Source organism: Etheostoma cragini, chromosome 12 (genome assembly GCF_013103735.1).
Source record: "Etheostoma cragini isolate CJK2018 chromosome 12, CSU_Ecrag_1.0, whole genome shotgun sequence".
In the NCBI taxonomy this organism is placed as follows: domain Eukaryota; kingdom Metazoa; phylum Chordata; class Actinopteri; order Perciformes; family Percidae; genus Etheostoma; species Etheostoma cragini.
This window is the reverse complement of record NC_048418.1, coordinates 8,081,708-8,105,270: the sequence shown is the minus strand read 5'-3', so window position 1 is coordinate 8,105,270 and position 23,563 is coordinate 8,081,708. Positions and strand designations below refer to the sequence as shown.

The window sequence follows — 23,563 nt, the reverse complement described above, 5'->3', positions numbered from 1 at the left end:
CACACACACACAGTATACTTTTTCTTTTTCTTTAAACTCGTAAATAAGGATATTAGTAATTGCCTCAAAAATCCAGTCTCAGTCGGGCTATAGTATTTCCGTGCAACAATAACTGCATTTATGTTAATACTGTCAATCAAGGGAATAACTAGTGTGACCCTTTTCTTTCACACTCATCTTCATCGTCTCCTGCGCCACATACAAAATTGGACCAGTGTTTTCTTGTTTGCCAAAGTTGTGTTCAAGGAATTCCTCGATCCTATTATTCCACCGCCCCTCCCCCTTCCCCCGGCATCCTTGTGCCACCCCATCTCCCTTGTTTATTTAAAACCTGTCACCGAGTTTCATTTACACTTTCGCGCAGTGAACATAAAGTGGAGGGTGATGTATGCAGAATGAGCTCTGGCAGCCTGCCTCAGTTTCCTCAGTGCCACGGCTTGTTTACAACCCGTCATTACAGTGAAAGCACCCAGGACTCCTTACCGGAAACTTCACACTCAACCAGACACATTAAACACACAATTTATATTCAGCACTGCTTTATATGAATGTCATTTGGCAGCTCAGGTGTCAAGGGTCTGAAATAGGCTTTGATCAAACGGTTGATTTGTCTCTGTGTTGTTTAAAGCATGAAACATAAATGCATAAATGGACACTTTGTTAAATCAGGGATATGTGCAGGATAGGCAGATTATTTAGAATGTTCAAACATTTGTACTTTGAGTTGCTGCAGACAATTTTGGTTTATGACTGCTGAATTAGTCTTGTAAATCTCTCCTGCTTTACCTCCCAAGCCTTTATATTATAAAGTACTTAATTCTTGTTTTTCCTTTCATTAATTTCCTTTTCATTGCTTTACCTTTTGGATTTTGCTCTATCGTTTCTGTTTAATCTTGTTGTTTTTGTGCCACTCTCATTAGCACAAAAACATTTCACCCATATTTTCATCATGTTTATTCACCACAAAGCCACCCAGGGAATTATGAGGCAATTTCATGGAAATCTAACCCATGAAATTGTCATGTTTGTCATTTTTTATCATATTCAGGAGCATAAGGATCCTCCTGTGGGCCAATTTTCCGCAGGCAACACACTCGGGGTAGAGGTGTGCAAAGTCCACAGGCGGTTTTCTGGCAACCTACAGCTGCCTCCGTTGTCATGGCGACAAGCGGAAAAGGAGAGGGACAGAGGCAGGCCGCTAACACCTGAAGAAGATCCAGTGACCCGGACCAGACCCACAAGTCTGCCCATCTCCTCCCTGCCCCGCATCGACATCACAGAGGCTGACCCTGACAGGTAAGGATCATCACTGGGATTCCATGTTTACAACACAGGTTTTATATAGAAGAAATGCCAACATGTTATACAGTTTATTTCTCATATTATGTGTTGTGTGTGGAGAATTATAATACCACATTCTCCGCTTTTTGTTCTTAATTTTTGAGAACTAGTTTTTAGTTTGTATTTTGTTGTTTGTTGTTAACAGTGGGAGGCTGGTGTGTTTCCCATCTGCTTTTGACATTAGATTTGCAAATTAAATAAAAATTGGCCGTGGCATTTGTATTTTTATTTTAGTACACCACAGGGTTTTCAACACCTTGTTTTCTTTTCACTTTTAGATGTTTCTTAGAGTGATAACTGTAATCCTATACCCTGGAGAAAAACTTCTAAAGCATCAGATAGTACACAGTAATTTGGCAGTAATTGAATTAAATACACTTGTTGGTGTGTCTACCTCAGAGGAAGAATACAGTGGGCTGCTGTTATATGTATAAAAAAAGAGTTTTTATTATGGCCACTACTTTAATTATTGAATGGCAATTTGCCATATACTCCCTTTTCTTTGAACCTTTAATGACTCACCCCGCTAAACTACAGATGATTATGGGCTCTCTTCAGAGATGTATTGTTAGTTGCTTTTATCTCTATAGCCGTCATACTCTGCTCTACTGATTCTTAAAAGCATGGGTTGCATTTATCTGGATTAAAGGTCAGGAGCTGGAAAGGTTTTGCTGTGTTATTGCACATCACTGTGGACTTTCCACGACTTTTAGTGTTATTTTCCAGCTGTTATTGATTAACCAATCAGCTTGTTGATGATGTTATTTTGGATTGAGATATGCATTATAAATATTGCGGGGGGGGGGGGCGTGCAAAAGAAATCTACAAATCCCAATATTTATAAACTAAAGAGTCACATTCTTCTGAGTATTTCAGTGAATACAGTGCAGTATCGGGATTAATTTGATTATTTTGAGAAAGGATATCTTTTCTTCAATACGTTTTTTTGGCAGCTTATTACAAAACAACAACTCCGTATTCCTTATCAAACCAGTGAGAAAAGCCTCTAATAGCTTTCCAAACATTGTGATTTTAACTGTTTCTTTAAGGCCGTACTGTAGCTTTTAAACACCAGGGAAGTGCCGGCACTCTTCTTGCATCAGACTTTGTTGTAAAGCAGCTACACTAATGGAAGCCAGGGGAGAGAACAGGGAGCTCAGGTCGGACCAGACAGACTGCGATGCTGTGGCTGTTAATCCTGGCCAGAAACTGTCACCACACAGCTCACCGAGATGCTTTCGCAAGCAGGTGGTAAACAAGCATCTCCGTCGATACAGGCGCTTCACTGTAGCAAATACCTGGTAAGAATTTGCTTGGTGTGTATGTGTGAATGGTAGAGACAGAGATGTGTCAACTCTGTTTATTTATTTTGTTCTTAAAGAGCTGTAGCAGATGCATGGTTATTTATGTATTACAGTAACTCACATAGACGCTTTTTTAGCAGTAGTTTATTTCAAGTTGCCAAAAGAAGAGCCTTGCTCCAGGGTGAGTTAGAGTTCAGGAGAATAGATGCTGTAGGCCTACAGAGTACACAGAAGCAGTAGCGGTAGTTGTAGAATTACAATAGTATGGCAGGTTTGACAAATCTCATCCAGAAGCCTGTGTTGCCACAATTCTACTCTTTTTTATGTGTTGAAATGTGTGAAAGATTATGACATTTTTTCATCTTATTACACGGCTTGGCTGAAAACTTGATTCTGATCGGCCAATTACAGCATTCTGTGGTCTGCTATTTCTGTATAACTGACCATTGCTATGGATGTAGTTTTGATAGACTCTGGCAAACCATTATATGAGGATTTTATATGAATAAAATCCTTTTTACATTGTTATTTCTGCTCATATGGAGGTCATACAGCATAGAACACACAGCATTATTTATCTCCGTGTTTGGCTCACACTGGAGCGACCTGGCTTCCACTGGAGAGCTGTGCTCATCAGCGATAAAGTTGACCAATCCGACCGGAACGCTGGGGTCATCAGTGGGTTACCTCAGTATGAGTAGCCATATAATATGCCATATAATAAGCCGTGTAATAAGTGGAATGATGTAGAGCAAGCCAGTCATTATCGCAAATTGAACCCCTTCAGGCTGATTAAAGACCCCGTCCTGCATCAGCCTAACAAGGTTCTAATTTGCAACAATGATCTGCTTGCTCTACATCATCCCTTATATTAAATGTATCTGTTGTCAAAACATTAAAACGTACAAGCCGAGCATAGTGCCAAGTGTTTTTTCATTTGCTGGGTGCTGTGCTGAAGAGATGTCTTCCTTGACCTTTGAATAAACGTTCATCATCAGTGTTGATCATTACTTAGTTTGTTCTCTGGATACAGTGTGTGCAGTTTTGTTTTTTGAAAATGTATATTTATATAGCAGTGGTCTAAGTTAAGAAAGCCAACCTTTTAATTGTTTTTTGCGTTTCCAGTCAGATGCTAATGCGAGGCTCTGGTTCTTCTCAGTCTTCCAAATATCACTGTCAGGGAGGGTTACTTTCAGCCTATTGAGTCTCTACTGCTAAATAAACTTTACCTTTCTGGACGTACAATATTAAAACACTGAAATAGTGTTGAATTAACACTGATGTTTTCTATACTCTGCTACACTGTTTTCTGCCAGAGCAAGAACATTATGTTGATTTAGGTTACATTTGGTCATTTTGTAAGGATAGCATTCTGACAAAGTCAAATCCTGTCTATCCTAATGTAAGATATTGTGACTGAAATCTCAAACGCTCAGTCAGGTTGTTCTACTCTTAAACGGGACAATAAGTGCATCACATGCTTCACATGTTTTTGCCAATCATGTTGGACTGTAATATCACTCAGCAACATCTTGGGAACCTTGTCCCACACACCTCTACTCTACTAACAGTCTCTCCTCTGACCATCTCAGTCCTGCTCTCCTCTCCCTGTGTTCCTTGTAATGCTGTTTTAATTCCTAATAGAGGAAAATAAACCTTAGTGAACTGGCTTAATCATTTTCAAAGTACATCAAGTAAATAAAGAGACTTGCAAAGGTGAAAAGGTCAGTGTGTTGCCTGAAATGGTCTAATTGTGGTGATTGGGATTTTAAGATGTGATTTGACCTATTAGCCATAACCAAGGTAGAAAGGGGCTATCTGTTGTTTTGTTCAAACAGATATTTTTTTCCCCTGGTAAATGTCTTTATTACACCATATGGGCATTAGTGACAGTTTCTAAGTTGAAGAATAAATACAAAATCAGAATTTTCTATTTTAATATCTCCCTTTTTATATAAACTCTCTAGCATATGCTTTTATAGGGCATCAAACAGTAGATAGATAAGGGAAGGATGGGTGGGATGATGATCGCACTGACTAATCTGCAGTGGTATATTATAGAGGGGAAAAGGACAGGCGGTCAGATAAACAGAGCAACTGAGAGTTCCAGCCCAGATCTGCCTGTTAGCGTCTGCCAAGCCTACGTTATTCCAGCACGTGGCCTGTGACTGCACAGAAAGAGGGTCTGTTTGTCGGTGTGTATATGTGTGTGTGTGTGTGTGTGTGTGTGCGTTTGAGTGAGCAGCCACAGTATTGGTTTTTTTTTGTTGCCTGATGAAAAGGGAGTAGGTGGAAGGGAGAGAAGAATGCTGCGGAGGTCCCCTAGGTGCAGAGTTGGGCACTTTGACTTCAGCGAGGAAGTGGTCAGTAGAGTACACCTCTCGGCTCCCAGGTGATTCTTTAATCTTTCAAAATATTTCTGTCTTGTTCTCTTTTGAACATATGTTTTTGAGCAAAACTGTTAATCTAGACGGTCTACTTGAGTATTTGGAGCCTTTTATGTCTTTATTATCTCTCTACATGTGTCTACTGTGGATTTTGTAGAATGAATGCATCATTGGTAGATTGATTGGAATTCAGACATTGCCAAAAGAAATTGTACAGTGAGTTTTACTTTGATTTATTGTATCAGACTAATGATGTGATCTTAACAGAATCTTAGATCAGGATCTCCAGAGTTGTTTTGTTGTTGACGGGTTTCCTGCTTGTGTCGGATTAAGAGACTAGATTGCTGCCAGTAAAGGCATGCTGTTAACGTTGTGTGAAGTTGGGATTTGGATGACGCAAAGTGCAACACAGATGACGTTTATTGCTCTGCTTGTGCGTAATAAGAGTGTGCAGATTTTACATTAATCTGAGCTTTACTGGCAGAGGTGTGGGACTAAGAGCATCTCAGTAGGAAATGTGCCAGGTTAATCCCACATGTCGCGGGAATATCAGGGGCAGGGGGTGGGGGGGTGCAATGTGGGCCAAATGACAAAGTGACCTGGACAGTCAGTCCTTTACAAGATAGATTTAATAGGGGCTGGTTGAGCTCCTATTATATTGACATCTCCAAGCTAAATTCAGGACTTGAGCAAGAGGGATTTATGATTTGTGGCATCTGTTGTTCCTGCGAGGCATTGATGCTTTGACCTTTCACTCCAAACTCCGGTCTGTCTGACCTGATCATCAGGTTACACAATAGCTTGTCCTCTACTGCAGTACCCACTCAATGGGGTCAAAGAACGATTTATATCCATCTGTGCTGGTTTCACTGTGGCATGAGCAAACTTGCTGGGTATTTTTTTGACACAAACCAAATGGCAATCAGCAGCTTGTTAAGTAGCTTGTGCTCTGAATACATATTCTTTTCTCGATAAATTCATTGTTTGGATTTCTTCCACTTTTTTGTTCTGTTTTCTATAATTAGATATTTTTCGATTGGACTGCATATATGTATTTTTCCAGGTTAGGGACCAGCATTAAAAATTAGCCTAGGCTTTAGACTTTTTGATTATCAGTTGCATTAGACTGACCATGTTTTTCTTTTTATTCTTATTAGATTTATTTGTCAAGGACTATGTACAAAAACATTAATCTCGAGCAATGAGAGGAGATGCTTGTTGCCAGATTAAACTACTATTAGCAATCCCTGAGCAGACCCTGACACAGGCATATAAAAACTTACAATAATTCCACTAGATATGGTTGAGTGTGTAAAACTAAACAAAAAAAACATAATGCTCAACATTACACGATAATAATCTCTCTCTTTGCTCGTTTGTCGCTCCTGAGTGGGAATGAATGAGTGGAGGTTTCATGGACAGTTTTCCAGTTAGACACTGCACAGAGCAACAGTTTACAATAAAACAACCCCTTCTCTCACTGACCAGCAAAGCATACTAATTTAATGAGCACATAGTTTGGTTTTTAGGCCATAGATGGATTGGTGAGTAATCATTTTAGAGTTTATGCAACCTTCTCATTCCTGGATGGGATTTGTGAACATATTGCGCAAGCTAGTACTTATTGGCGGCTTATTGAAAGTACTATGTACATATGAGGATGGCGATTTGATAGTCAATGTAAAGAATTAGATTGATCAGATATAGACTCCATTAAGGTAATGATTTAAACAAAAAACTAGTCTAGGGGAAAAAACAAGAACCATTCACTGATTTCATTAAATACAATACAGTACATGCTCTCGAAATACAAAAGGAACATGTTTCTTTCAGCTCCTCTCAAATTTAACTGATTACTGTTGTTTATCTCTTAGCTTTGAAGGGGAAAATGGTCCATCGTTGTGCTGTAGTCCTTCAGACCTGCAGGCATCTCCGGGTTCTGGTCTGGTCCTACATCCCAACCTGGCAAGCCATGGCCAGCGGCGGGAGTCCTTCCTGTACCGCTCTGACAGCGACTACGAACTATCGCCAAAGTCCTTGTCTCGAAACTCTTCCATTGTTGGAGAACTGTGAGTTTTATTGACAGATACTGTTAATGTATCAAATCCACTACAGTATGTTCAACTGTGTACGTGTCTTCAATAGTTTTTAAATCCCATCCCATTTCAGGCATGGAGAGGACATGATTGTGACTCCCTTTGCTCAGGTAAGAACTCATTATAAATAGATCTACTCCAAAGAACATCTAAGGCAGCTTAAGGATGTTTTGCCAGGTAAAATTGTCAATCATTGCTCATGCCCACACATTTCATAGCATGCTCCCCTCATCTTTCTCCATGCACAAGCTGCTGATGTTCAAATTTTTTGGCTAAGTCCTGGATTTTTGCAAAACCTATCTACGGCACCTTTAAGGACCTCATGGATCCAGAAAGAAACTCACTTACTCAGGCATGATTCAACTCTCTGCCCTCTTGTGGCCTTTAGTAGGCATGGCAAGGCTTGTGATGAGGTGATTATTGAAACTTGGAAGATGCTGCGGCACATAAGGTGCACTCTTTTGGATTGCAGCCTAATGAATGCAGCAGCTGTAAATTTCCTACCTATATTAAAACATATATCAGAGAAACTCTTTGTTTCATGAACCTGCTGAATCCAAACGAATGCAGTAAATGTAATTCCTCAATGTTAAAAATTTCATTGTGCTGATTTGGTTGGGATTTGGATTGACGGGCACTATTCAACATTGAGAGGAAGCTGCAAAGACAATTTGAAATCACTCAACAATTAGTCATCTCAGTCTGTAGTCTACATTTCCAGATATTTCTTTATGTTTTCATGCTGATATTTCTCATACTTCAACTCAGCCACGTGTGGGTTCTTCTTCTTATCCTACTTTTCTTGCTTTGATTTTCAAGGTTCTTGCAAGCCTTCGGACTGTCAGGAACAATTTCACCACCTTGACAAATGTACAATGTGCATCCAATAAGTAAGTCATCTCATGATAGTATTATAGTATCTGCTTGTGTTTTGTGGGTGTCACTACTAGCTGTATAATGTCTTAATATGCAATGAAGGTGTGCATACTGGGTGCTTTTTTGTCATTTGTAAGTTGATTTAAATCCTTGGCAAAAATCCACAACATTTTGTTTAGCGTGTTGATTTTAGCTTTAAGGAACATGTTTAGAGGCTACAATTCAAGATGCCAACATGCCTCACTTGGGGGCGCCAATGCATCAAAAACGTTTCTAATGCTGTTATCTCATGAATGGATCGCACACATTAAACAAAGTATAGATGCAGACATCCAGAAAGAGATGTCCTTTTAATGTGAAAGTTGGTTTGCAGCAGCAGCACACAGTGACTTTTTAATTAATTTTTGGTGGAAAAGGTGGCCTACCTCATCTCAATTGAGTGCATAAAAGCTTACGCCAATCACTGAACCAGGTCAGTGTCTGCTGCAGTTGCATCAGTATTGCCAGAGGTAGACAGAGTCAATACAACCTTCAGAGAGAAGGGTCACTGTGAGACAAAACTAAATTAAACGTGACAATGTCACATGGTAGAAAATCTGACCTGAAATGAGGGAGCATTTGTTTTTTGTTGTTGTTGTGGCAACTCCAGCTTAAATCAAGTTACAAAAAAAAGAAAGAAAAAAGAACAACTATAAATTATACATCTGAATTTAAAAGTTACTGGCTTGTTTTTCACTGGTTGCAGAAGGTCTCCTGCTGCGAATCAGCCTTCTCTCACCAAAGTCTGTCTGTCAGGTAAGTCCCATCAGACTAGCATTAGCAATGCAATTTTTGTTGTGGTAGTTATATGAATTTTAAAGAAGTCAAAAGTTAAGGTTGGCTGTGACAGGATGTGAAACATACAAAATGATAGAGGAATTAAATTTGACTTGCATGTGGCTAGAATCTGCACAGTTATAGACAACTTTTATAACAAAAGAATAGCAGTGGCATACAGGACAGCAAGTCACTACAGTCTCATTTCTGTACAGGCAATTAAATAGACTTACATTTCATATTCCGTCTTCACCACACAGATGCTTTAAAAGTACACATAGCACATAGAACTTGGGGGGAGCTGTCATTGCTTTTATTTATATAGCACATTTAAAAACAACAGGAGTAGACCCAAAGGGTTTTCCAATAGGGGAAGATGCGATATGATCTGTCTCAATACAGACAGCAAACATGATTAAAGAAATAAAAGGTGCAATATAGGTACAAATGCATAATATAATATAAGACAATAATTGAGAGAAGGTGAGACTAAAATTAGAAACCTAAACCAACTAACATGATAAAATCAAAGTGTAAAAAAAACATTGTTTACACATGCAAATGAAAGAACTGTAATCTTTTGAGTTATCGATACAGGAAACTGTGACTTGATAACAATACAAAAATTCCGAAGAACTGACGTTGTTACCAGACAAAAGAAGGAAAGAAAAGAAGGTGAGAAGCATGTATATTTAGTGGTTGAGATTAGAATCAGGTTTGAAGTGAAAGAAGAAAAGGACAGGTGAAAGAAAGGGATCTGGGGATATTGGTTCCTGCTGCACTGGTTCTTCAAGCTGATTGACGTCAGCACGGACTGCACACGGGTGCTTTCCACTTCCTATCAGCACAGATGGGCAGCTGGGATCATCCCGCAGCAGGAAAAAATACAAGACAACTACAAGTCTCTTATTGTCCTTCCTTCTCCACACTTCTCACAAAACCTTGACCTTCTCAGAGTAATCTCTCACGAGTAAAATCACCCTGTTTGTTGGCTTCCATTATGATGCATGAGGAAGATGGAATGAGAAAAACAAGTATGATTAACTCTTGTTTTAATTAGTTGGAAGCCTCTAATACACAGTACACCTGTGTACACTTGCTCTTGTCTTGCTGTAGAATATCACCTTCATACCCTTTCCTGAGCATACAAAGAACATACTATACACCTGCCACAACAGTAAATAATTGTAATCGTTTAGCAGAAGACTACAACAATTAACAATATCACATGGAAAGATGGCCTCATATCCTCCCTTGTGCTGCTTTCTTTGTCGTTTTTGTGAACTCTTTGACAGGAAAAGGAGAACAGATTTTTCCTGTTTTGCGTCTGTCTTTAGTGAGGCAATATCCCCAGTTGTAAAAAAGATAGCGTATATACGTCTTTCTGGGCATGAGCTCAGCAAAGATGGCTGATGAGGAGCTCTATGAACTTTAAATACCTTAAATGTGTCCTGAGATGGACACAGTGAAATAGAGGGAAACACATTAGAAATTAAGAGAAGTGTGAATTCCTTTAAGAAAATGGTGAGCTCAGACACAGAGAGAGAGTGGGCTCTAGGAAGATTGTTGAAGGGAGTGAGGTAGGAAAGGAAGAAAACACAGCAAAGGTCAGAAAGAGACAACAGTTTCATAGGCATTTAATCAGATATGATATAAGAGAAGCAGAAAAAAAAGGTCAGATTGGATGAAATGAACAAAAAGAGCCAGAATTTGGCCTTGGTCACTGGGTGAGAGTGCACAGAGCAGAAGTGTGTGGGGGTATATTAAAAAATCAGCTGCAAATGCGTCACTGCAGGCTGTCTACAAAGTTAACCATCTTACTCCAGTATTGTGAGGGGATTGTAGTTTTCCTCATGTGAGTTTGCAGTTCACGCTTCACAAATGATCTTGGCCCCATCACATGCAGTCCCGTGAGCCCTGCACTCAACAAAGGGCTCCTTCTTTCATGACTGATTCATATTGGAGGCTTTGCTCTATATATTACGCCTGATAAATAGCACATTTGAGGAAAACGCTTCATCTTGACGTCTTTCACCGCCAATGACTGGTGATTAATCTGTGATGGTTATTAGTAGCATTAGATGAATATTGTCACATACTGTATAGTGGGGACTGAGAAATGATTGTTTAGGCCTACACAATGCCTTTAAGAAATCAATGTTTAAGGTTCCACTGTTCAAAGTTGGACTTGGTGGCCCAAGTATGACGCTTCAGTTAACCTTAGATTTGGCCCACCATATGTTGAAAAAAAAGTGCAAGTAGACGTTCCACAATGCTTGATTGCATTTCTGATTGAAGCCTAATATTGCACTTACGTACGTCTAATTGATTTCCATCTATCTCCTCACAACTACAAGACTTACACTAATGATAGTAAAACTAAATAATGGAGTTTTGTGTAATTGCAGCTATGAATGTCACACAGTTTCACCATATACAGTTGACCTTTTTCCTATACCGTACCTCTTTTACTGAAGACAGCAAAGGAAGACATTTATTCAATGGAATAGTTCAACATTTGGGAACATTTTTTCTTCTTAGGACTTAAATGGAAAGATCAATACAACACTCATATTTGTCAGTTATCTGTAAGGTTACAGCAAGCAGCCAGTTAGCCTAGCTTAGCTTAGCATAAAGACTGGAAAACAGAGAAACAACTAGCTTGGCTAGCTTAGCAGCAAGTTACTAAGTAGTTACAAGTTACCAATTAGTTTAATAAGAACAAAAACCAAAGTGTAAAAACAAAAAGTTGGGATTTGAAGTTGTCCAGCAACCCCCCCCCACCCCTTAAAACAACAAATTGAGGCATCTACATTTTGTCAAAAATCCAGATTAACAAGTGAGATTCTTTTAAGGTGCAGGTATTTTTAACAGACATTTGTGGGAGTGGTATCATTCTTCTGATTTAACATCAAGAATTGGTAAGTGTACAGAAAGTAATTTTGAACTATTCCTTTAAATAATTTCTAGATCTATTGTAGGATTTATTGTTGGAACTTGTACTGTAGATACCCATCGAGCTCATAGGATGTACTAGATATGTTCTTTGGAGAATTATTTTCTATACAATAATTCCTACAAACTTAGAAACTAAACAGACACGTGACTATGTGGATAAACTGCCTTGGACATTGTGCCACACACAATAAGCATTACTCATTTATCTTTTGTCTCTTTTTGTCAACATGTCCTGAAAGAGAAGTAAAGAAAAAGACTAATCTGAAATGGGTTATTTTGACAGAATGAAGAGGAAGAATAGCACATGTTAATCACCAGTAATTTGCCCTTTGATACCAAATAGGGAGTCATAACTTCCGGGCAAGATTGTTCATGTATAATTGTGCATGTTGAAGTCGGTGTGTGCATGCATACACATGCATCATGAAATATACTGCAGAAACCTTATGTAAGGACAAAACAAAGCAGGAAACTGTCCAAAATTTGAAATTACATGTTTCAGTATGCAATTTGGTAACACTGTATTATCATTTGGATCAAAGTTATGATAATGAGATGAAATCTTGATTTATTGAGTTATTTAAGCCAATGTTGTTTGTGCATGAGAGAGGATTTTAAATATCATTACTGATGATGAAGTGTACTCTGTCACATTAACAATAATGATAAACAAACAGGTGGGTGGGCACACAGACAGACAGCTGACCACAAACTGACAGCCAGAACACATTTGACCAGTCATTTGTCAGTCCGTCTGCAGTGGTTACTCTACTCTGCAGCTGTAATCCATGTCAGGTTTTCCAGGCTCACAGCCAGAGGACAGGAACCAAAGGCCTGGAAGCATGCAGCTTGGTTAAGTATTTGAATTATGTCATTGACGTCAGCACAGTCATAAACCTCGCTGCGGCACATCCCTCAAGCTGGCCCATGCCAGCACAGCTCCGTGGTGCATTGTGAAAGAGCTGTCAAACAGGCCTGTGATGAGCTCTGTGTTTTTTGGTATAATTGTTGAAGTCTTTTGTTTTGACAGGTGTAGACATTATTCCACAATTGTAAACTATAAAGTGGCATGATCAGGAGTGAAGCCTGTTTGTGTGAGAAGACAAAGGGTGGTTTCGGGGCTGGACTTACTGTAAATGTCCACCACACTATTGGTTCCCCAGAGATTACTTCTTTCAAACATCAAATGCCTCTCCTACCGGTATATTTCAGTATACAGTATCAAATGTGGCATTCATTTGTCACTTATTTTTGTGAGGTAAAAAAACACTTTGCATACAACTTTTTTTATTGTTCTGACAGGTACAAAAGTAATCAGAATATATAGAAACAAATGCACACATACATGATATAATAAAAATAAATATCTCAATCTAATACATAAAACATACATTTTTATTATACATAACTGTATTTGGAAGAACATGTAGAAAAGAGGACGCATTCATTTTATGAATTTGAAGCAATGGCACGATGCAAATAACATGATCCTAGAGCAAAGTTTGTGTTACTCACAAACTGTGAAATTTGCTGGAAGAAAGTCACTGAGCAAATTTAAAATAGTTACATTTTTAGTGTATTTTCTCATCAGGTGTGTACTGAGTTGAGTGTTCACTTGTATGCATTTGATAACTCCTTTGTTTTACTATCTGATTGGACATGAATGAATGAATGAACATTTGGTAGAATTGAGGCGCTTCCCCATGTTTTCTTTCTCGTTCTTTTTGTCTTTCATTATGTTGTTGACGTACTTGGGCAATAATACAAAGGTGATTCAGTATATGCACATATCAGTGTCTAAATGTGTTTTCTCCTTCACAATTTTGGCAAGATTAAGATAAGGAATGTGTTTGCGTACTTGCAGATAACTCAGAGCTGTTTAACTTTAAATGATGGTGATGACTCAAGGGTTTTTCTTTTGTTGACCCTCTGTTTTTTACCGGCCCTATTATTTCCTGTCAAATTAGTATGAATAAACAAGACGTAAGCCATATTAGTCACTGTCAACTAATGTCAACATCACCATGAAAAAAATACTTCATGAAAACCTCAACTTTAATGTAAACTTGTAAAGCTGCTTACTCAGTTACCTTCCATTAGTGGCAACAGCAATAATTCCTATGTGCATTTATTCAAGTACTGAAACACTTTTTGAGTGTTCTTTTGTTACTGTGGAGTTCTAATCTACTTCATTTCAAAGGAAAATATAGTAAAAAATGTCCCCAAATATGAATTTGACAGCTATAGTTACTAGCTACTTTGAATGTTAAGATTTGACATACAAAACATGAAATAAAATGCATTGTTATAGATATTATTATAGATTGAACTACACAGCAGCCCATAAAGTAGGGGGAATCTTCTCTTTCAGCTGCAACATTAAAATGCTCACTACACGTTATTGCATTAATACAAAACATAATATAAAATACACTACTGGTCAAGAGTTTTAGAACACTCCAAATGTTCCAGTTTTTTTATTGAAATTCATGCAGTTCAAGTCCAATGAATAACTTGACATGAAACGGAATGTACATTTTACAATTTTACAAAAAGGCCATTTTTAGGAAACAAGAAGTGGGTTAACAATGCAAAGCTGTTCTGCAGCAATGGAGGATCAAGCTTTGAAAGTTGCTGCTACCAATTCCCAAATGTTCCAACTTGTCTGGATCACTTACAACCCCCTCTGTTTATATAAAAGTATTGTTAGAACACACTGTGATATCATACCCTTTGTGAGCATTATTTGAACAGTATTGTACTGCAGAAAGTAGTGTGTTGCTATAAAAATGGTGGGAAAAGGCAATTAATGGAAGAGAGACAGCCTATCATAACACTTGTAACAAACTGTAACTTTTGTAACTTGTAAACAAAAATGTAGGTCTTTCCTACTGTGAAATTACGAAGAAAGTCAAGGTGTAAGTGAGTACAATATTCTTCATCATCAAAAGGAACTTAGAAACTGGGGGAAACTCTGACAGGAAGAGGTCTTGCAGACCCAGAGCCACAATTGAATCAGAAGACAAGTTTCTGAGAGTCAACACCTTGCGTGATAGCGTCTCACAGGACAACAGCTTCAAGCAAAGCTTAATAGTGGTCCTAATAAGCAAGCCTCAGTTTCACCTATAAAGAGAAGACTTCAAGCTGCAGGTTTGATAGGTTGAGTTGCAGCAAGAAAGCCATTGCTAAGACATCAGAATAAGAAAAAGAAGCTGGCCTGGGCCAAGGAACACCGGAAATGGACTGCTGAAGACTGGGAGAAGGACTGATGAATAAAAGTTTGAAATCTTCATGAAGGATTTTTGTACGCCGTTGAGTAGGCGAAAGGATGGTTCCACAATGTGTGACATCAACTGTCAAACATGAAGGAGAAAGTGTGATGGTCTGGGGCTGTTTCGCTGGATCCAGGGTTGGTGATTTGTACAGAGTGAAAGGCACCCTGAACCAAAACGGCACAGTCCCCAGACCTAAACCCCATTGAGCTGGTTTGGGATGAACTGGACAGAAAAGTGAAAGCAAAGCAACACATTTTTTAAAGTGCCACACATTTATGGGAACTTCTGCAACAGAGTTGGGAAGAACTTTCTGAAGAATATTTGATTTCCATTGTAGAAAGAAAGAATGCCACGAGTGTGTTCAGCTGTTATATCTGCCCAAGGGGGCTACTTTGGTGAGTCAAAAGTTTAGAATACATTTTGGTTAGTAAATTGATTCCATGATTTCTTTTTTAACTTCAATTGTTTTTTGTTCTATTCTTTCATTTTAGAGTACAATAAGACATTGAACTGCATGAATTTCAGTAAAAACCTGGAAAAATTTGGGTATTCTAAAACATTGTATATAGACCACTACTATCTACCTTCTGGACAGTTTAATTTTGGACACAAATTTAAATGTAATAAAATACTTTTAAATGTTTGACTGCATACCTTTTTTAAGTGTAATGCATTACTTTTGGATTATTACTTTTACTTTAGTAAAGGATATCAATACTTCTTCCACCACTGGCTATTACTTATCAGTTGGTGGTATAATAGATGAGGCAGTTCAGTTCTGCACACCAGCGTCAAGCTTCAGCCAGACAGCAAGGGAAACCAGTTTTGGGGGGTAGGTTGAGAGCACAGAGAGGGGCAGTGTGAGGTGGATTTGAGCGGAAGGTGTCTCGGGAGGGAGTGGGGGAGTTAATGTTTGAGCACAACCCTGGTCGTTGGTGCAGTTGATGGCTCTCACAGAGGCCGGTTTGTGGCCCTATAGTGGAGAGAGTTGGAGGGAAAAGGGAGAGAGAGGGGAGGCAGACGGGGTCTGTCTGCACACTGAGGTCTGTTGTCCTCTCGGGAGCTTCCAGCATATGGCCAAAGCATTAGGTCTCACCAAAGAAAAAAAATAATACTTCCACTGAAAAAAACAGGCGGAAAAGTACCTGGCACTCTGTCTGGGAGCAGGTTTTCAGACTGGAACTTTGTCACGACACCTTTGACTGGTGACTTTGTCAAATCGTCTGTACGCCCATTTAGCTCTGGATTTACGATCAAGCTGAGGTGAAGATGCAGTCAGCAGTCCCCTTTACTCCTCCTGTGTGTGTGTGTGTGTGTGTGCATAACTTAGTTTTAATTACAACTTCAACTCAAACTTATTTTTATTAATTATAACATCTTTCATGTTAGAGAAGCATCCAGCTGTAATCATTTTTAGGAAACAACAACAGATGAATATATGAAGTTGTCCTTCGGTGATCCTGAAGAGGCATTAAGCCAGACAGCAAAACCAGTAAAACGTTCTGCAGTCAACATCTGAGGGTTTTTACTGCCATCTGACTGGACTGGGTGTATGAATCAGCCGCCAGCTTCAAGATGACCTGAATCTAGGACATACAGGCGTTGTGGACGAGCCAAGCCTTTAATGTGTCTCGACTTCCCTGTTAAAATGTCTAATGTGTCTATATGCCCTCATTGAAGGGAATGGGGGCAGGATGTGGCCGCACCTTCTTGGCAACATGTCCTGCCCATATGGCTCAAGATGGCCACGTTGGTGTATACCCAGTTTCAACAGCTCACCGCCTTGTGCATGAGATGCTTTGATGCTGTACTTTCTGCTCTGTGTCACTGACTTTTATATGGCTTGGATGCTAGTTGTTCCTGTGAATAGTTTGAACCGCAAAGTTTGGCGTCCAGCGGTATATTGTAGCCAAGGGTTCTTTGAATTCTCCAACCTGGAGCTGAAGTAAAGGAAAATTGGTCCAACCTGAGGAAAGAGGCTAGTGCAAGCAGCTGTGCTCCTGTAATCTGAGGAGCTAGTGGCATGATTTCTAAAAAAAACAGTCAAACTTAAAGCGGCCATAATGTTGTTCTGATACCGTTCAATAGCGGGAGGTTTCTTCAACTGCACATATATTGTCTGAGATTTCAGTTCTTTGTTAAACACCGGTAATTCAGAGTCTGTACGCCATCACTGTGCTTTAAAGTGCTTTGATCTACTATATTGACGTAAATTGTGGAGCAGCACGCTGGCTGTCCTGTTGTGCTAAGCATATGGGGTAAATTTCTTCCATGTGTGAGCCCTATGAAGTAAAGATCAGTCTTTTCCATTGAAAGAGGAAGGTGGGGAGATCCAGATGCGCTCAGCGTTCACGCCCTCTGGGCAGAAATTTGTTGAATCAACATTCTCCTTGGTATATCAGAGAATGATTCCTCTTAATGTGTTTCCTCATAATATGTTATCAACTCATTGCATTTCTCATAATCTCCTTTTTCCTTCTGAAGCTTTCGTGCCTACCACATGTGAGTCATAGCTGCTAATGACTATTTCATCAAATGACATCAATGATTGTCCTCAGCAGTCACTCCATTCAGTAAATCCGCTCCATGTTTTGTGTGAGTTCAGGGCCAAAGAGGAAGTGCTTTGGTTTCTTTGGCACACAGCAAGACCCCGGTCTGGCCTCCCCCCAATTCAGGGAGTCAAAGTTTGCCTCTCGTGTAGCTTATGCAAACACAGAGTTTGGTGTTTGATACAATTTTTTTTCTCCCTTAGAGAGGTACAGAGAGGAGAGCCGGTTGTGAAGCATGGTGGTATGGAGTGTGCTGCTGCAGTTCAGTAGCGTACACCCTTGAAGTGGTCTGCATGTTTCAGAAAGGAAGTCCTCATTTGAGAGGTTCTCTTTGCAGCAGTGACAAAGTGCATCCAAAAAGTTGATGTTGTTTTTTTCTGTCTTACTCCACCTTGTCCCCTTTCTCTTATCTCTGTAGCTTTAGTATATTAGAGGATTATAGGAGATTCATTTTTTTGGGTCAAAAACATAGTGAAGGGAGTATAAAAAAGCAAAACCAGATTGATATTTTTTCACCAAAAAAAAACTCTTCAAATACGGTTTTTGTACCTGTATGTACACATGTGTTTAAATGAGAGCAGGGAGGTCCCAGACAGCAGGAGGAGAGTGATACTGAGAGGGGGGATAAGCAAACGACAGAGCACCTAAGAGGGGGCGGGGGGAACCAGACAGGAGTGGGAGGGGGTTTGAAGAGCAACAGAGTGAAGGAAAGAAGGTACGGAGAAAAAGAGACTACAGAGAGAGAGTCTGCAAACATTAATTCTAGCCCTCAGTTTGTCTGTGAGTACAACTTCCCTGAACTTTCTGACGTGGTGGAGCGTAACAAGATGAAGGAGCTGTGTGTACACACCTCCCCCTCTTCCTCTGCATCTCCCAGATGTCCTGCAGGCCAGTCCTCCGTAAGATCAAGCCACACTGGGACCCTTGAACCTCCAGGCATGGTGTCAGGGGGTTCCACTATGGACATGGATCCTCTTGGGCCTGATTACGTGTCCATGTGTCTCTTGGCAGATGAGTCCTACCAGAAGCTGGCTATGGAGACCATGGAGGAGCTGGACTGGTGTCTTGACCAGTTGGAGACCATTCAGACCTACCGCTCTGTCAGTGACATGGCTTCCACCAAGGTAGGACAGTTTAGCCCACATATTATTATATGTGTGCAAAGAGTGCAATTTTTTGTTGCTAGCAAGTTTTTGCATCCACATATCCAAAGATGTGACTTTAAATAAGTCTGTCAATGGTGGACAGGATTTTCATTTGAGCTGCTTGTTATGCAAGATACATTTCTCTTCAAAACAAAACATTGCACTCTCATATTTTAGACATTTACCTGAAAGGAATCATGTTGCATGTATAAAGGGATCAGGTACTATATATAGCACCTCTTAAGTTACAAGGTATCAGACAATTTTATCAAATCAACCCTTTTAATCTCCAAATTGCAAGTTGTAAAGTTGTCATATTAACACAAATATGCTCTTAAAGACCGATATTTATGATCACTACTTACAGTGCAGCTCAAACTCTTATAAATATATGTTTAACTGTGCCATTACTTGCTCTATCTACTGAGACAGGGATCACCAGACCTCCCAGGCACACAGCACACCGCCCCTATGTAGTGACATGTCTGCCAAACCAAAATTAACCAGATTTAGTGCAAAGACAATAATTTCACAGATTCAATCTTAGATCTAATACCTGATCAATATTACAGAATCAATATTATCACAATATGTATTTTGCAATACACTGTAGACTGTAGACTGAACTTGTTTTGATGATGACCTGACTGACTTGTACACATCTATTACAATTGGTCTTTGTTGCAGTGTGGTTGTCAATTCATAGTGTATGAAAAATGTAAATTTCTTTTTGCCACATTGACGCACTTGTAAAGTAACAGCCATTATGTGGTTGTGTATGAGCTGGCATCATTTTATGGATGTTGTGTAAAAGTGACTTGACTTGACGTATTTGACTCTTTACTTCCTGTTGTCTTTTAATTGCATAGTTGCCTGTATTCCATGGAAGGTACTGTTCTGCTTTAGTTACGGTATTCAACCTACCTGAGACAGATGGCATGTTATACAACCAGGCTCAGCTTCAGATGTAGGCCTACACGCAGTATGAATTAAACTGCACACAGATGCATTTGTCATTCACTTTAATGTGTTGTGGATGTTGGCTCTGTTGTAATGTTGAGCTCAGTTGGACACTTTAATACTTTCTCAAGGAACGGCATCCTAAAAGGTCACACCTAACTGACAGACATCCGTTTGTTCAGACTATAGTTTAAGATTAACAGGGAAAATTAGAACTTGTTAGAGGAAGGTATGGTACTTGAGCATACGTATACTGTATTCTTACTTGAAGTCAGCCAACATTGAGTTTATCTGAAAAGAAAAATAACAAAATAAGTAAAGCGGTGCTTTAAGCTGAATGCTAACATCAGCACGCTAACATGCTCACAATGATGATGTTAACATGCTAATGCTCATGTTTAGCAGTTTGGGCTAAGGCGTGAGTTACACTTCTGCGTAAATTCGACATCGTGGCTACGCACAAGTCACTGGACTACACCAGACCCTATGACGTAGCCTGAGGTAAACCTCTCGAAAAATGTAACAATCATGGTGACGCACGGCATGTTTTGGCAGCGTTGCATTTCCCCCTACTGGTTTCCTGGTTCTCTTTCTCCATGAACAACATAAAATCAAGGGAAGGGTTAACTATTCCTGCTATAGATTTCCAACCGTGGTCAGAAAGCACAGGGGAGCGTTTCCCCCACTGTGACTCTAGAGTCCGAAGCTAATCACCGTCCCTCTCTCACTTCTTCCTCGCTTTAGTACAACTTTAGTACACACACACACACACACACACACACACACACACACATATATACACACACACACACACACATGCTGGTTTGACGCAAACACCAACGCAAGTAGAAATTTCAGGCCACTTATGTAAGCTACGGCCAAAGCTCTGTGTGGAGCCTTAGCCGAACCATAAATCAAACGTTTTGAATTAGTTTTGCAGATATTTTATTATTTACCAAGTTTTCGGCCAAATAAAAAATCTGACCTGATGATGATGCTATATGGACAGTCATCACATTCATCCTGATAGAGACCTGAATGTATTACCACATTTCGTGGCAACCCATCCAGTACATGTGAAGTGTTTTCACACAAAAAACCCAGAAATGTTATGATGTTATGATGATGCTGGAGGAAAAGTCAAGGACAAGTCATTGGAACGCCCTCTGGGCACCGTGAATGTCTTTGCCAAACACAAGGCAAATAAATGTTGTCACCTGTAGAGAACCCTGCTTGCATGGTTAAAAAGATAAAGCATCTATTTTCATCAATTTGACTGACAGATTAGATGAATCCAACAAGTTATTTTAAACCTTAAAAAACACATCAGGTTTCTGGTTTGGTTTAAGTGAATCTAAATAAACACATTGTGGTGTTTCAAGACAACACAAAGCAGCTATTTAGAACTAATTACTTCCCTTTTGCTTTGATGAACAGTGTTTTGTGCATATTTCATTTGTGCAGAGCTCAACCAAATGACTACAGTGCCCAGTATTACTTACGCCCGCGCAGACAGTGGAGACTGTATGGCGGCGTCCCATTATAAACACCCAGGGTGGTGTTGTCCATTTCCGTCTGTATTCTACACTGTGGTCTGAGGGAGGATTGGGATGGGGAGGAGTGTTTTCAGACCGTAACGGGTGACTGTGACCGTGACACAAATTTCCTGTCTCTTTATATCCTGTGGCCCCCGCAGCCCCTCTCTTCTTTTGCTCCCTGGTTACCAGACGACAATAGCTGCGCAATGTAGCCAGGTTGAGTCTTCACAGAAAACCACGTCACTGGGATTGTCAAGACAATGAGCACAAGGCCCTGCAGGCGCACAGCAGCACAGCCACCCGGGCAGGCAGGCCGGACTCATTGTCTGCCCCGAGTTTAGAGTCCTCCCAGTATGACCCAGCACCACCACAAAGCATTGTTGACCAATGGTGTTTTTTTTTCAAAAGAACGGAGGTTAGAACAGTTTATGATGTTAGCGTTATGATGCATCAGTGTACTAGATTGTTGTGCAATTAAATTCCAAAATTGGTGTCAATTACAGTTTCATTATTACACCATTAATGCATCATCTGCAGGCTTTCGCTCCTTCCCAGCATTTAAATGACGTGACGTTTGACAAAAAGCCAGTTTCTTTTCAGAACATGAGGGGATGTAATTGATCCCACAATGAAACTTAGGGTGTCTCCACTTTCAGTGTCCAAGGGCACAGGTGTGTCCGGGGCTACGGGGACCACACACCCTGCTGAACGCCAGCCTGGTCTCTGTGACCTCAGAGCGGGGAGCTGCTCCCATGCCCCTCACTATCATTAGCCTCGCCACACTTCCATGCTGATGCTTGCGATGGCCTTGGACAAACACTGCCATCTGAATCCAGTTAGAGGAGTTTAGCACTTTGCGGGTTTGCGTGCGAGCGAGCCCCCGAGCAGAGCACGAGCGAGTAGGAAACTTTAACTCACGTGTGGTCACTTCAACTTTGAAGCACCGCTTTCTTCAGAGGGGAAAAAATGACAAAATTATTAAAACAGATGTAGTGGTGGGTCTGTAGCTGCAGCAAGGGTAATGTACATTAAATTATAGTGTTTTGATTCCATTTGACTGAAAGGGTGGTGAGCAGATCAGACGAGCTGCAGTAGTGACTATGGTGCCTAATTGTAATTAAAACTCATGAAACCTGCTATTATCATGGAAAAATAAGCCAAAATGATGAAGGTGAACTTTCATATCTGGTTCTCATCAACACCTACTAGGAAATGTTTCTTTTCTAGTGTTACTTAACTGTGAAAACTTGTACAATCCATTGTACGTTGACACTGTAAACAGCCATACAGGGCAGAGGCAGCATTGGATCACTCTGGGCTTTGTCAGATTGCACAGCCGAGGTATTGCAATATGAGGTCAAGCTGTTCCTGTGCAGTCCCATTTCGATTTCTGTGCTGTTTCAGTAAATGTCAGAGTGTGCTATAAGAACTGGGCCAACTTTTAAAGACCTGTCTCAAAGAAAATACATACATGTCATTTGTGATTTTCCGCCTCATGGTTGTTTGCTAAACATGTTATCTGGGACTTTTTAGTAATGAGCTCAGGCATGTTAATTGTTTGGTGCCTGAGGCCGTATAAGGAATCAGAAAGTCTACCAGTAAATGATCTCTGTGAATTTCTCTATTAAGGAAAGGGGAAGTAGGTGGGGACACATGCTCGGGCCTGTGTCAGGAAGGAGGAGCCATCTACCTCTTGTTAGACTGTGTGGGCCAGTCAGTCAAATCAGCTTTATTGCTATATGTTTCCTGCCTGACTCCACTTCAGAAAAGAGAATAGAGAGAGGAAGCAGACAGAGTCTGAGACACACTGAACAGAGTTATTGCTCGTGAAAATTTACAAGATTTCTTTTGGGTTGTGTTTGGTTTTTGTTAAGTGACAATGGGATTATGTTGTTCTGAAAAGGAAAAGCAAAACTTTGGGATGCATATGAGTTGGAAAAAGGTGAGTTAGTTTTGGAGCAGCTTGCATTGTGCTGTGGGAGTTTGGTCTGCTATGATAATGTTTGATCTAAGGTGATTTTTTTTTAGAAAACATGATAACATATTGAATTTGTATGCTTTTGATTCGTTTTTGTTTTTTTACTCATACCATTTAGATTTTCCTGTCTTGTTGTGGCTTATTTGTTTTAGGATTCAGGCCACTAAGAAAAAACAGTAGTGTGGTGCCATATTTGGTTGACAGTTTCTTTTGTTTATTTAAATGAGTTCAAACGTATAATTAACATTGCTATTTTGCAAAACAAAGACTCAAGCATATATTTGGAATATTCAAACTTTATGAGGCAACAGCTCATCATATACTGAGGACGAACCACATG

General features: G+C 39.9%; 1 protein-coding gene across 4 annotated transcripts in view; it reads left to right on the top strand.

Moving 5' to 3' along the window:
• The window catches only part of LOC117954342 (cAMP-specific 3',5'-cyclic phosphodiesterase 4B-like), a 48,633-nt gene that overhangs the window by 16,838 nt on the left and 8,232 nt on the right, over positions 1-23,563 (top strand). The window contains exons 4-9 of one of the 4 annotated variants that reach the window (XM_034888081.1): positions 1,049-1,296; positions 6,907-7,101; positions 7,202-7,238; positions 7,948-8,018; positions 8,750-8,799; positions 18,614-18,726. In XM_034888081.1, coding sequence (XP_034743972.1) covers positions 1,049-1,296; positions 6,907-7,101; positions 7,202-7,238; positions 7,948-8,018; positions 8,750-8,799; positions 18,614-18,726 — 714 coding nt within the window. Of the gene's footprint in view, positions 1-1,048; positions 1,297-2,454; positions 2,643-4,797; positions 5,038-6,906; positions 7,102-7,177; positions 7,239-7,947; positions 8,019-8,749; positions 8,800-18,613; positions 18,727-22,936; positions 23,188-23,563 lie in introns of those variants that run through there. The other 3 variants (XM_034888082.1, XM_034888083.1, XM_034888084.1) reach the window with 3 other exon arrangements.